Source organism: Microtus ochrogaster, chromosome 7 (genome assembly GCF_000317375.1).
Source record: "Microtus ochrogaster isolate Prairie Vole_2 chromosome 7, MicOch1.0, whole genome shotgun sequence".
Lineage (NCBI taxonomy): Eukaryota > Metazoa > Chordata > Mammalia > Rodentia > Cricetidae > Microtus > Microtus ochrogaster.
Genome location: NC_022014.1, coordinates 36,595,503 through 36,610,457, shown reverse-complemented (window position 1 = coordinate 36,610,457; position 14,955 = coordinate 36,595,503). Strand labels below are relative to the sequence as shown.

Genomic DNA, 14,955 nt, shown 5'->3' with positions numbered 1-14,955 from the left:
ACAGGGGGAGAAGCAGGCACAGGGGGAGAAGCAGGCACAGAGGGAACAACAGGATGGGGGCAGTAGGACAGAGGGAGCAGCAGGCACAGAGGGAGCAGCAGGCAAAGTTCTCTAAGAGAGAGAGCAGATGTCTCAAGGAGCTGAACAACTTGTTTGGTTGAAGTAAGTGGAGTGAGCAGGGGCCAAAGTAGAGAGCTGGACATGGCCTGAGATCATGGGGGTCATGCTACATGGTTTGGCTTTTTATTCCAAATGCAATGAGAAGTGAAGGACTAGTATAGTCTGTGTAGGATGTGACATAATGTATTTTGTGGGCTGTGCGTTGTGTGTTTCTTTGCTGGGGTTTGAACCCAGGGTCTTGGGTGTGTGTGGTAGGCACACACTCTACTGATGATCAACAACCCTTGTGAGCTCTGCTGTATTTTCCATTCCTGTGACAGAATACGTGAGATAAACAAAGAGAGCATGCTGGGTAATTTTATGTCATCTTGACACAGGCTAGAGTCATCTGAGAGGATGGAGCCCCAACTGAGAAAACGCCCCCATACGATTGGGTGCCCACCAGGCGGTGGTGGTGGTGGTGGTCTACAGAGTGAGTTCCAGGACAGCCAGGGCTACGCAGAGAAACCCTGCTTCAAAAGACAAAAACCAAACAAACAAACAAAAACAACAAAAGATTGCTCTGCAGGCAAGCCTGTAGGACATTTTCTTTATTAGTGACTGATCTGGGAGGGCCCAGGCCATTGTGGGTGGGGCTATCCCTAGGCTGGTGATCCTGGGTGCTACAAGAAAGCAGGCTGAGCAAGCCATGAGGAGAAAGCCAGTAAGCAGCTCCCTCCATTGCCTCCACATCAGCCAACTCCTGCCTCCAGGTCCCTACCCCCTTTGAGTCCCCGCCCTGACGTCAAAGCCTCAGCGATGGACGGTCTCCTGGAAGTATGAGCTAAAATGAACCCCTTCCTCCCCATGCTGTTTTGGTCTTTGGTATTTCATCCCAGCTACAGTGACCCTAGCTAAGACACCGAGCAAAAGTTTATTTTGGGTCACAGTGTCAGAGATTCCAAGCATGGTTGGTTGGCTAAATTGCTTTTGGCAGAGCACCGCGGTGCTGGGCGTGTGTGTCGGGGGAGGCCCTGGCACTGGCTGGCTTCCTCTTCACTTCTGTGGCATCAGGCTTCCAACCTATTGGATGGTGCCACCCGCGCAGAATGGTCTCCCTCGTTTGTGTTTTGACATGTTCCCTGTGTCTGGAAATGCCCTCACACACAACAATACCCCTTAATTACCCAGTAAAGGTTTTTGTTGTTTGTTGGTTTGTTTGGTTTAGTTTGGTTTTTGTTTGTTTTTGTAGCGCTGGGGCTTGAGCCCAGGGTCTTGTGCATGCCACACAAGCAAGCAGTCTGCACCTGAGCTGCCTCTTCAGCCCTGTCAGGCATTTTGCTGTAATACCCAGAATGGACGAAGATGGGGAATGAGGAGAAACCGTGGCCCACGATTAGGTGCATAGTGGAAGGTGGCACTGCCTGGCGTGCCTCGGGGAGTTAGCAGCCTTCTTATTCCTTAGCTCCGATGTGTAAACTGTAGATGTCAGTGGCTGCCTGGCTAGGGAGTCAGAAACATAAGAGGAATTGCTGCTCATTTGCTGGCTCGCGGTATTGGCAAACACCAGCTTAAAAGTAAGGAGAAACGAAGGGTTTTTTAAGAGGAAGTGGCTGACCCCAAGTGAACCTGTAGAAGTCTGGCAGGAATACAAGGAGGGGCGAGTGGGGTGTTGGCCCAGGTTTCTGCTGGGTACAAAGGTCTGATCTGCCCATGCATAACTGTGCATTTGAGAAATGAGACCCTAGGGCGGAGTCCAGTGATGCCGAAGGTTGAAGCTGGATGACTCAAAGAAAGACGGTGCTGAAGACAGATGGGGAAGTTGGGGTGAGACTGGTTTTGAGGCTCTGTCTGCTCAGGAGTCTGCTGAAGCTTGAAAACAGGCGGTCGTCTCCGCGAGGATGCCCTCTGGGTAGGCTTGCAGATCTGTTGGGCAGGTGAGTAAGGGGACAGACTGCCTAGGAGCCCTGAGGAGCCCTTTGTGGCTGGAGAAACAGATTCTAGCAGGAGGAGACTCGAGTCCACTTTGGAAGGTAGTGTTTAAGGGAGCCAGCCAAGAGAACTGGGCGGGTGTCTCAGTTTCCTGTATTTGTGCCATGCAAGGCCACCAGAGACACTGGGCTCACAGTCCAGCCTCGCTGGCACCCTGTGGGAAGGGGAGAAGTGGTTCTTCCCCAGCTGCATCCTCTGCATCTTCTGGATCCTGGTCCAGTTCTCTCTGGACCTTAGCTGCCTCTTCCACTGTCCCTGCAGGCTGGAGGTGCCAAGGCTGATAGCCCCGGGGTTCTACAAACCCTGCCATGCCCTCTTTCCTCTCAACTCAGTTTCCCAGCAGGCATTCCAGGCAGAGGTGGAGGCCTGCACCAGATGCCCCAAACCAGGACGGAACAAATGTGGCTCAGGATGCTTCAGCCTGAATAAGCATGAAAGCCTTCGGCTCCCTCTCTTCTTCTTCTCACTTTGTTCCTCTGCCGCGTTTGTTCCTCTGCCGCGTGTTCTTTAAAGCTGTTCCCGAAGAGAGGGCTCTTGAGGGATTCAATTTCCATCTCCTTTCCCGACAGCTTTGTTTCACTCCCTCCGAGTCTCTGATGTGAAGCCACAGGATAAGTAAGGAAATATCTGCCTATTAGTGGTCACCACACTCTCCAGTCTGCCAGCTTGGTTTGGCTTTGGAGCAGAAGTTCACCCCAGACTAGTAGTTCTGAGCACTTGATCTCAACATCGCCGCCGATTATGGCTTCCTCCACCACCTGCATCTCATAGTCATGACTGCCCCGCCCTGGCCTCTCATTCCAGGTTATGCCCCATCTCTGTTGCTTTGCGTCCCACCCTTGGCAGAGCGCCGTGACTTCCTGACGGCATTTCTTTGCAGTCTGTGATATGCCCGTGCTCCAGTTGCTCCTCTGTAGCTCTTGTCTGCCGATGGGACCAGCGAGTCCTGGTTTTCAGCATCTCTTCTGATGCTGTGTGGAAAGCTTTTCTTTTCCCTGTTGGCCACGAAGGAATTTGAGCCTGTTGGGATGATTTCTTTCATCTCCAAGCCACAGGAAGTAATCATTTTGGAAGCATTTCCTGTGACCATCACTGAAGTCTGAGGGCAGTTTACAGTGCTGTGTTCCACGGGAAGCTCAGCAGGTGCCTGTTCAAGACCCTGCAACCCCGACACTGCTTCTTCCCCCACAGCATCACTGACGTCTTGACCAAGATGCTTCATGGTCATGTGATGTCTTTGGTGGGTAGGATGCCCAATGGCACCTCCAGCCTCATGTAGTAGCACCCCAAATTGCCTTGGTAAATGCCTTGTGTCCCCTGGGGGCAGAGTTATCTCAGGCCTGGAACTGGCCCATCCAAATGTCTGGAGCAAACTTAATACAGTCCTAACAGTCTTTGGCTAGATATTTTCAGCATGTTGAGCCCCGGCGCTGCACTTCCTGCCGGGTCCCATGGTAATTGAGCTATGTGCACATTCCTATTTTCTTAGCTCCCCAGATTGAATGCTTTAGCTTTCTGCTTCCGACTGCTCATTGTGCTTGCAGCTGAGACCTGAGCACCCTCCCACTCCTGGAGACTCATTCTTTTCTGTTCATCCAGAATGCTTTCCCGGTCGCCTTCCAGTTTTCTTGCCTTAAAAGGGAAATAACGATAAGGCCTCCAGCTAGCCCCAGCACAGGCCGGGAAGACCACAGTTCCTAGGCTTTGCTGGAGCACTGAACCTTTTTATATTCCTCTGTGTGTGCCCTCCTCCCCTCCCTTTCCTCTTCGTCACTACTTTATGCTGGGCGGTTCATGGGAGACAGTTTAAACGTAAGTCATACACTCTTCTGAACAGGAATGAAGCTTGGTATCAAAATAAAATGCTTTGAAAAAGAAAACACCCTGGGAAGACCCTCCCTCCATGCCTTCCTTCCATGCCCTCCCTCCATGCCCTCCTTCCAGCTCCCATCCCTTCTCTTGAATGAATTCTCAGATTAACAGTAATTTCTTAATTGATTTGACCCTTTGTATTGTTTATGAGGAGTTTAAGAAGTCAGAGAGTTAATGCTAGAAACTCTTTTTTTCCTTCTGGCTACCCCGTGCTTGGCTAGAGGCCACCTATTTCTTTTTCTTTACTAATTCACATCCAGGAGAGAGCCATTACTCAGCTAGTGTGCCCACCTGTGTTTATCTTGCGGCAGCCCAGATTTTCTAGAACCAAACCTAAGACTGTAAGGCACCTGCCTCAGTGTTTATTTTCCTCTCTACTTCTTCATACCCGTATTTCCAAATGAAGACAGGCTGTTCAGTGCACAGGAAGAACACTTGCCCGGTACGCCCGGCAGCCCCCTGACCTGAAGATTTAATTGCTCGGTGGCGGTGTATTGTCGAGCTGATAAGCAGTGGCAGATTGACATAGTTGACAGAAGGCAGCTAGCATTTGTGAAGAGTTTTCCCCGTGCCCTGCTTGTGATGTACACCTTTAGTCCTTCACTGGTTTGTGACATCGCTGCTTGTAACGCCATCTGATATTGGGAGGCCCAGAGTTCAGACACGCCAGGCTCCCAGTCATCCAGTCATGTAGGAGCTAGACCTATGGGGCGGGGGGGGGGGGGATTTCATCCGTAGACCTCTTGTTTCGCATGGGGGCGGAGGTAACCCGGATGGTCTGTCCGCCCCTGCTTTCAATCTTGGCTACAGATGAGTTCTGTGTTCTAGGCAAATATCTTGACCTCCCCAAGTCAAAGGAAATTTCCTCCTCTGTCTAACGGGAGGGTTTTAGGTCGTTAGTGCCTTCTAAATGACTGGACGTCACTGCTCACAGTTGTGGGGTTGGCAAGCCTGAGACAGTGCCAGCAGATTCATTGTCTAATGAGAGCTCTGTGCCTGGCTCATGGTGTCACCTTCTCATGTGTCCCCACTTCATAGAAGGGCAAAAATGTTCCCCTAGTCTATTTCTGTAAGGGCACCGGTCCTTTTGAAAGGGCTCTGCTCTCCTGACACAATTGTCCTCTTCCAGATGTCCTCCTTCCCAAGAGTACCACATGGGGGCTTTGGTTTCAGCGTGTGAGTTTGAAGGATACCCAACATTCCGACTATGGTGCAAGGCAGCACCTCCCAGTGTTGAGGTGATTTAAGGAACCATCCACGTGGGGCATTTGCCAGCACCTTCCACTCAAAGTGAAATAGCACACGGCTACCAGGTCACTGCAGCTCTTGTAGAGTCAGGGTTCTCTGTGTGTCACGGAGCCAGGACTGGGGTGCCTGCTGAGGGGGTGGTAGCAGAAGCAGTGGGTGGTGGGGTGGGTGGAAGACTGTGGACAGGACGGGCCTGTAGTGCACCTGCTCCCTGCCCAGCGGGAGGCCTTCCTGGGAGAGAAGAGACGACAAGGCCAGTGTTAGCCTGAGCTCTACAGGCAGCTCAGGGGATCCATCTCTCTCAAGTCTGTTTCAGAAGAGTCCAAGGCTAGGAGGGGCCAGGGACTGCCAGGATTCCAGGAGACGGAGGGGGCCTTCGTCAGGGTTGGAGCAGAGGACAGAGTGAAATTAGGTACGTTCCTAAGACACAGAGCCTGAGGGATGGACACTATGGCTGCCTTTCCACCTGGCAGCACAAGGACCGGTCCTCCTTCCTCCCTTACTTCTTGCCATGACTGTTTTGATCTCACAGGGCTTGGTTGTCACTTCTCCATCCCGATGGTAAGATGTTACTCCTGGACATCCTACCTGGCACTTGCCCTACTTGTGAAATAGAAGTGGAGGTCCTTAACCGTGACAGAGGATTTCCCACCTCACCTGTGCTTAGTTTGTAGTGCAAAGGTCCCAGTCAAACCAATGAACAGCAGAGCTATCCCAAACCAATGGCTTCTGGGCCTCTTTTCTCATGAACTCAAAGAGTGAAGTTCACAGACAACGGGAAGATGAGCTTAGAAAGCAGTGTTAGTATAGGGTTTTAGGTGGGAACTTAAGAGAAAGAAGAAAGGCAGAACTCCCGAATAGCAGGAGAGGGTCCCAGAAAATGGGCTACCATCAAGCTGCTAGGCTGAGGGCTTCTTGTAGAATTTAGAAATGTAAGCTGGTCAGTCCAGTCGGCCTACATGACAAGTCTAGATGCTTCGTAGTTTCGATTATGCCTTCATGTGTAGTTTCTAGGCAGTAGGGCTCATTCCAGTTGTGTTAAAACCGAAGAAAACTCATAAGAAACCAGACTAGGAAACAGAGACCCCTTCTGGTATTTGTGCCCTTGAGCCAGGACAAGACCTTGCTGGCATATAGCCAAGGACAAGAACGGTGGTTCCTCTCCCTAAACTGCCTGCCAGTTTTGATACCCTGCTCTCATCGGAGGAGATGACTCTTGGTTATGGGGTGGGAAGGATGTTAATGGTTCATCACTGAGCATCTTCACTTCCAGAAGATGGAATCGGCAGGGAAGGGGTTGGCGTGTGGATGAGTATGGAAGGGAGAGCCAAGTCCGGTGAAGAAGGGGAAAGAATGACAGACTCCCAGAGAAGGAAGTGTGGATGCCTTTCCTGGGGGTATTTGTTTGTGAATAGCTTTATCAAATTCTCTCTGCGGAGAGTACAGAAAGTGATGTGGCAAGAAGTCACCAGAGAATTTTTAAACAGAGCGAGCAACCTGCTGACTTAAAAAAAAAAAAAAAAAGGAAAGAAAATTAAATTCCACCCAGCCCATCAGATCAGTCGCCAGAAATTAAGAGTGTATCTATTTGAGTTTGGATCAAGATTGATTCATTAGCTGATTGAGCCTTCCTAAAATATCAGGAAAACGATCGACAGGGAAAGTGTCCGTCCTTTGACTGTTGCTTCTAGCTTCATAGTTTTCTCTTGTGGGGAGTGGTTAAAGGCGCTTTCATTTTAAGGGTAACCTGGGCAGGTTTGGGGAAGTACACACCTAGAGTTTTCATAGAGTAAGTCCCGCAGTGCTCACTGCCAAGGAGTTCTAATGGATAAAAGGATGCTGGTCAAGTGGGTATTTTATTCAATGTTCTCCATGAGTCAGAGTCAGCCTGACAGGGTCCTGGTTGTCTTGTAGTTGGGGGCAAAATTTACCAGTTCTCTTGAGGAATCTTTTGGGCTGCAGTAGTTCATTTGAGAGAGAGAAAGAGAGAGAGAGAGAGAGAGAGAGAGAGAGAGAGAGAGAGAGAGAGCCAGCCAAATGAAATTAGTCACTGCACAGGTCTTAACCTAAGTGTTCTTTTACTGTTGCTGTGGAAACCAGAAAGAAAAAGCATGGGTCGAGAAAGAAAAATAATCAGTGTTAAGCATCAGTAAAATACATTGGCAGTAAGCTGCTTTTTTTTTTTTAATACTGAATTTTTAAGAAATCACAAGACCTGGAACCAAGCTGAGACTAAGTTCTGAGCGGATCATGCAACTGAAATCATCTATCATCTCAGGAAAAAATTACCAAAGGCAAATGGCATTCCTTTTTTTTTCTTTTACCAATAATGAATTCAGGTGCGTGCATGTGTGTGTGTCAGGGATAGAATCCAGGGCCTGGTTCATGTTATAAACATGCTGTTTCATTGTTAGCCACATCTGTGCAGCTGTAGAGAGAACCAGCTACATAGGACACTTATCTCTATGTAATCACTTTGCTTAAACAGGAAGAGGAACCGGGTGACTCTTGGAGAGACAGATACTGTCTGCTGAGATAGTTTCTTCTGGTCAGGGAAGGGACAGGAGCACGAGGTGATGGCCGCCTGAGCTGGGCTGCAGACGTCCTACAATGCAGTGAGGCCAAGGAGACTGTCCACTCTAGTACCAGCTACCACCCCTTAAGGTTAACCAGAGCCTTATACCCCATGGAAGTGGCTTTCAGAATTGCTTGTCCTCTGTGGGTGTTGTTTGAAAGCATAGACACTGTGGCTTGGTACCTTGTGTCATACCAGAGTCCACGGGGACAGACAGAGGCAAGGTGGTTGTAGAAAGATACCAGGACTTTTGATCTATCCTGAAGATGCTGTTGATGGCGAGGCTGGGGGTTGGAGGATGCAAGGGATCATGAATGACAGTTGATGACTTTACCTGGACTGCTGGCACTTCTGTCTTCTTTTCCCTGGGACAGGGTCTCTCTATATATCTCTGGCTGTCCTGGAACTCATTATATAGACCAGGCAGGTCTTGAACTCACAGAGACCCATCTGCCTCTGCTTCCAGAGTACTGGGATTAAAGATGTGCATAGCTTAGCCTTGCAGTCTGATACTTTTTTTTTTTTCGAGACAGGGTTTCGCCGTGGCTTTGGAGCCTGTCCTGGAACTAGCTCTGTAGACCAGGCTGGTCTCGAACTCACAGAGATCCGCCTGCCTCTGCCTCCCGAGTGCTGGGATTAAAGGTGTGTGCCACCATCGCCCGGCCTGATACTTTGAACAATATTTTTTTTCATTCCATAAATTATTTAACTAGGGAAATAATCCTGCATGTCAAGTCTGATCAATTAAAATATGCCTTATTAATTTTTAAAAATGGTATCCATTTTTATCTAAAAGAAGTCATTTGTATTTCTGCGAACTCTTTAACTGAAATAATTCATTTATATGTGTTTAAAAATTAAGGAGACTGTTTTGATAGTTCTAAAGTTGCAAAGCTTGGCGACATATTATATCTTGATGCCAGTCACCATAGTGTGTGTGTGTGTGTGTGTGTGTGTGTGTATGTGTGTGTGTGTGTGTGTGCATGTATGCGAGGGCATGTGTGTACTTACAGATGTGTATTGGGATACGTAGCTGTTAGGTGTCTGTAACAAGAACAAGGTATCATTTGCTGAAAAGCAATATCAGAATATCAATTGCATCACATATACGTGTTAATAAACTGGCAAGCACCCGTTCAGAGGTATAAAAATGAGCAGCATGCAACAGCAGCATCTTTGGTGCACGGTATTCTTCTATACCTGGCTAAGTCCTAACACTCGTTCTGTGGTAGCAATGGTAAGCCTGGTGAAGGGAGTTTGTAAAGCCTTATGTCACTCACAAGTAGCATCTTGGAGACGAGTGTTTTCCTTTTTACCTTTCTACAGAGAGAAGACCTCCCCAGGACATCATGCGGAGTGCCACCAAGCCCTGGAGTCCAGTTGCCAAAGCAGGCAGCCATGGCCCTGATCGCACACGGCCCCTCCCTGGGACCTCTTCTGGCATGAAGAGTTCCAAGTCTTCAACCTCGCTGGCCTTCGAGTCTCGGCTTAGTAAGGTACAGACTTTCAGGGCAGGTCTGTGAGAATGCTCAGTGTCCTGTGTGTCAGTAGCAAACCCCAGCAGCACCTGAGGGGGTGGAGCGAATGGGGGACAGTGGGGTGCTCCAGGATGGGGAAAGAGATGTATGAGCTGTTTAAAGACTCAGAGAAAACTGGGGAGGGAGGCTTTTTGTACATGTGAATCATAGAATATGTAAATTTCCCATTCTGCCCCATCAGCTCCACATCCAATCGTGGTGACGTCTGAAATGCACGCTCTCTTTTCTAACACAAACCCAGATTGCGGGACGGTCCTTGTTGAGAGCCATTTTCCAGGGGACAGCGTCTGTTCTGTGAATGGTATTGAGATTTCTATTGCTAATCAGGAACCTTCTCACTGCCTTGAGGGTGGAGATGCCACCCCCACTGTACTGTGTCCTAGCCAAATTCAACCCCTGCCTCCATCACCTCCTAATCTGCTCCTCTCTGAGATACCCTTTGTAGAGCGGATGGTTCCTCTTTCCTTTAGGTTGTTTAGACCTGAGTCCTTGAAAGCTCCTTTGTTCATGTCCCCACAATGCATCAGTAAGAAGCCGTTCCTTCTGCCTGGAGAATAGATTTCACCTGAATCCTCTTACTGTGGCCTCTCCCCACGTGCCATCCTTCCCTGTCTGGCTCCCCCCACCCCACAGCTTTCGTTTTGGTACTCCACATTCTTTTCCCAACAGATGCTGGAGGAGTCCCTTTAGCGTATGTGACATGCCACTTCTCTGCCGAACGCCCACTCGAGTTCTTTCTGTCGGATAGAGTGAGAAGCCAAGCTCTCCTAGTGACCAGAAAGGCTGTCCACCCCCCATCTCCTGCTGGACACTGTCATTCTCCTCTGTACCTGTAACGATTGTCCCTTGGACATGCCAGGCACACTTCTGTATTTGTATCGCTTCCTGTCTCTGCCTGGAGAGCATCACGTCAGAGGCCGCTCTTGAGTACCCTGTGTACCATGTTCCTTGACTGCGTCCACGCTCCACACCCTCCTCAGCGTCCCCTGCAGCTCCTACTCCACCTGGCACCTCTGGATGTTGAGCACCTGTCTCCCTTAGGCTGGCCGTGCGCTCCAGGAGGGCAGGACTGCGTGCTTCTGTAGACCACAGCGCTGCTTAGGAAAGCCTGTGCTGCCTGCTAAGCCCTTAGTGTGTAGGAAATGCGATGGCCCTCTGTTCTTCTCGGAGAGTCAGCCTGGTGGCTTAGGTGGGCCTTCAGGGCAGTGAGATCACTCTAAAGCAGACTGAGCCACTTGGCGCCTGTGAACTCCCAGGCAGGTATTGGAACCACCTGCCCTAGACCTGTGCTTTTCAACAGTGAAGGACATTGCTTCAGAAGCTTCTTCCACAGAGAAGTGTCAAGGGAAAGCAAGTAGTTTTGTGGCAGGCTTCCTGTTCTCCATTCTGATACATGAGCTTTCTTGTCCTGATATTATCAAACAGACACCAGGATCTGGGAAGAGTTGTAGGAGGACCTGAACTGTGCCCGCCTCTTACCAGCCCTGTCCTTTCCAGCCGACTGTGGGCTCTAGATCACTGAAAGCCCAGAGAGCAGAAGAGAGGAGGTAGAGGTGATGGTCAGAAAAGCAAATAGAGTTCCCTCCCCAGTGGAAACTTCTAAGCGGATAGGACAGTTGGGATCTGTAGCAAATGTCCCAGAGCATTGCCTGCACTCGTCGACATTGCAATGCCTGTCTAGAGTAAATGGATGAGGATGTCTTAACTGTTCACAAATAGGAAACCGAATCAAACCCACCCACAATAGAACCGAATCCCTAATTTCAAATGATGGCTGAGCTGCAGGGGCTGAAAGCACAAGGCAAGAGATGCAGGAAGAACGGGGGGCAGGGGTGCTGCTGCAAACCCTCTTTGTGGTGTTCAGGCAGTACACATGCTCTGACTCCAGCAGGCCACATCACTCCAGCCACAATAGAAGGCCCGAGGCTATGAGTCAGAGCTTACTTGGTCGCAGTCGACAAAACATCGGTTTGAGTTTGTATGAACAGAAAAAAAAAAAAATTCAAGCTGTGTCTCACCGTCCAGGATTTCCATGGGTGCCCAAATCTGTGGGTGCTCAAGGACCTTGTCTGAAACAGTGGTGTTGTCACAGAGCCCACCAGTCCTGTGTCCTTAGAGGCCTCTAGTCTCTCTGGAATACTTATAATATCTAATTTAAGGTAAATAGCTATTACGTGGTAATGTTTTATGAATAAGGATGAGGAAAACAACCTACATTTTCTGAACAGATGTTATTTTTTTCTACTATTTTTGAGTAGAGTTTGGTTAAGTATAGATGGGTGTTTTTACTCTTTGTTCTTTGGAGGCCCTGCCATCCAGCTCCCAGATAAATATAAGGAGACGTATTCTTACTTATGGATGCCCGGCCTTAGCTTGGTTTGTTTCTAACCAGCTTTTCTTAAATTATCCCATCTACCTTTTGCCTCTGGACCTTTATCTTTCTTTGTTCTCTATACCTTTCTCTACTTCTTACTCTGTGGCTGGCTGTGTGGCTTTGGGATAGGTGGCTGGGTGGTTGGGTGTCTGTCTGGGTGGCTGGCCCCTGTCATCCTCCTCTTCTTGCTCCTCACTCTTCTCTCTTCTATTTATTCTCTCTGCCTGGAAGCCCCGCCTATCCTTCTTCCTGCCTTACTATTGGCCAGTCAGCTCTTTATTAGACCAATCAGGTGTTTTAGGGAGACAAAGTAACACAGCTTCACAGAATTAAACAAATGCCACATAAAAGAATGCAACACATCTTTGCATCATTAAACAAATGTTCCACAGCATGAACATAGAACATCTTAAACTAATTTTTCACAGCAGGGAAGCCCCAAGGATGATAGTAAAATGAACAAAGCCTAAGGTGCCCACATCTCTGGGGACAAGGGTTCAAGACGGCGTCTCAGAGAGGCTGGTCCAAGGACTGACTCTAAGGCTGGTCACTGCTTCTGTGTCACCCCCTGATGCCCACCCAGCCTTGCCCGGCATATATATGAAGTATATGACCAGCCTACTGACCTCCTGCATCTCTTGAAAGGCCTGGTTGCCTTTTGTTCATTTCCTATTTGTTGATAAAAGGAAAGGAGAACAATAAAGAAAAATAAGAAAAAAAACATAACTGAGAGTGGTCAGATGCTGGCCCCGGGATGGTCCCATGCTGGACCTGTTTGAGGACGTCAAGTCTTCCCAGAATGTTCTGTAAGAGTACATCCTTGAAGGAGTGCAGCCTTCCAGCACGGGCTCATTGTCTGAGTCTTGAGTACCAACAGTGTTCTGTGATAGTTCCTACAGAATGCTCTCAGTATGGTTGCTCCTAGCCATGCGGCAATGGAGCCCTTAAAAATCTCCAGTAAAAATGCAGATATGCTCTTAAGCCAGGTTTAAAACTGCAGGAGAGCTCACTAATATACAGCCAAAAGCCATGAGATGACTCTACAGCCAACGATGGACACACATGCAATGACTTTATTAGATTATTATGGGCTTGAAATGTAACACGGATAGTAAAAACCTGGAGACAGATATTGGGGTTCAAACCAAAAAGCAAAAAAGCAAAACAGCCAAGCCACTAGAGAAGTCTTTCCTCTACCAAGACTGGGCCACTGCAGACCAAGCAGGTGCTCAGCAGCATCAATCCCAGTGATGCCCTTAGAGCATTTCCTGCACACGCCGAAGCAACCCCTGAGCACATCCCTTCAGGGGGATCTTCCATAGCAAGCCAGAAACCTAGACGGGTGCTGAGCTGCCTTTGGGTAACAGGAAGCAAAGCCACAAACGGAGAGAGAACATGCGGTAGTAACCAAATCGGGTGCTCTTCCTGCTTATTCCTTCTATACTAGTAGCTTGGTGCTTTGATTCTCAGGGATGGCGGTCTCCTTTGTAAATCTATATGTCCTTGACCTGGTGGGTGCAGCATTCCTCACTGTGTCTTTGTCCCTCTAACTTCTCTCCAGCTCAAGAGGGCCAGCAGTGAGGACACGCTCAACAAGCCTGGCAGTGCTTCCGCGGGGACGGTGCGCCTAAAGAAGACCTCAACCTCCGGAGCCATCTCCGAGCTCACTGAGAGCCGCCTGAGAAGCAACACAGGTAGGAAGGACCTCGGTGGCATTCTGTCCTGTGGAAGCTCCTTTTCACTCATGATCCGTCCTCCCCCATCACCCTGGCCTGGAGCTGATCTGGGGGCATAGTCCTTACTTGTGGAGTTTGTGCACTGGGGAGACAGCATACAACCTGGGAGAGTGATGGAGAACAGAAGGGCAATGGTTTGTCATGTCACCTCAGGAGTCTACTTGTCACCCGTGTGTGTGGAATCCTTTTAGCAAGGTGGTATAGCTCTGGGAGTCATCCCGGATGATAGCAATGGATGGCAGTGGGTCATGGATAGGCCCAAGGTGACGAACAGCTGAGGTCTTCCTTGGTCATGATGATTGTTGATGGGTGTGATGCTCACCACTCTTCGACCCATTTCACAAAACATTACGTTCTGAAGATATATTTTAATTTGTTTGGCCTTCAAGGAGTTTAATATGAGGCCCGAATGTGGCTTTGGATGTAAGGAGAAGGGCTTGTGTTTCTACATGATGACGTAGCTGTTAAAGACTGAATTTGTACTAAATACAGCAAATGAAAGTAACACATTTTCACCAAGCAAGCCTCGACTACTGATTCCAAAGTTAACAGATGCCATTAAAGTAATAATTAATTAAAAATGAATGCCAACTTTATTCTCAATATTAATACAAAAGTGAGATATTAAAGTGTTAGCGAATGCTGTCCAAGAAAATGTCAAAGGGCAGCTGCGGACAGCACAACCAAGTGGAGCTGCACCCTCTAAGAATGCACCAATGAGGGGCTTGGCAGGTGGCTCAGTGGTTAAGAGCTCTTGCTGCTCTTCCAGAGGATCCAGGTTCAGTTCTCGGCGCCCACGTAGTGGCTCACAACTGTCTGTAATTCCAGCACTCTCTCCTGCCTCCATGGGGATTACACACATATGATGCATAGACCTACATGCAGGCAAAATACTCATCAAATCAAATCTTAAAAAATGAGTGAATAATACTTGAAGTCGTGGCCGAGTGGTTAAGGCGATGGACTAGAAAAATGAGTGAATGAATGAACGTTAGCATTATATGCCTGCTAGGCGTATCATAGGTCACAGAAAAACCACATGGTCATCTTGATGGATGTGGACAATGGAGCCGTCAGAATTTACCACCATCCTGATTTAGTAATAAACTCTTGATAGATGGTAAGTGTGTGTGGAGAGGCTCTAGCAAGGAAGTATGTTATCTTGTTGCATTTGGCAACACGTAACTCTGTTCCCAGTACTCAAGAGACAGGAGTGTTACCTGTGGTCCCAGTACTCAGAGACAGGAGTGTTACCTGTGGTCCCAGTACTCAGAGACAGGAGTGTCACCTGTGGTCCCAGTACTCAAGAGACAGGAGTGTTACCTGTGGTCCCAGTACTCAGAGACAGGAGTGTCACCTGAACCCACTAGATGAGCAAGGCAAAGACTTCATCTCAAAAAATAAGTCAATAGCCCTTGGAAGGCCAAGACAGGAGGATCAGGAATAAGTCAATAGCCCTTGGAAGGCTGAGACAGGAGGATCAGGAATAAGTCAATAGCCCTTGGAAGGCCGAGACAGGAG

General features: G+C 48.7%; 1 protein-coding gene across 4 annotated transcripts in view; it reads left to right on the top strand.

The window, feature by feature from the left end:
- The window catches only part of Specc1 (sperm antigen with calponin homology and coiled-coil domains 1), a 264,567-nt gene that overhangs the window by 64,846 nt on the left and 184,766 nt on the right, over window positions 1–14,955 (top strand). For all 4 annotated transcript variants that reach the window (XM_005349893.2, XM_013347347.1, XM_026780355.1 and 1 more), the window contains 2 exons: window positions 9,113–9,282; window positions 13,260–13,392. In XM_005349893.2, coding sequence (XP_005349950.1) covers window positions 9,136–9,282; window positions 13,260–13,392 — 280 coding nt within the window. In that variant the 5' untranslated portion in view covers window positions 9,113–9,135. The remainder of the gene's footprint in view (window positions 1–9,112; window positions 9,283–13,259; window positions 13,393–14,955) is intronic.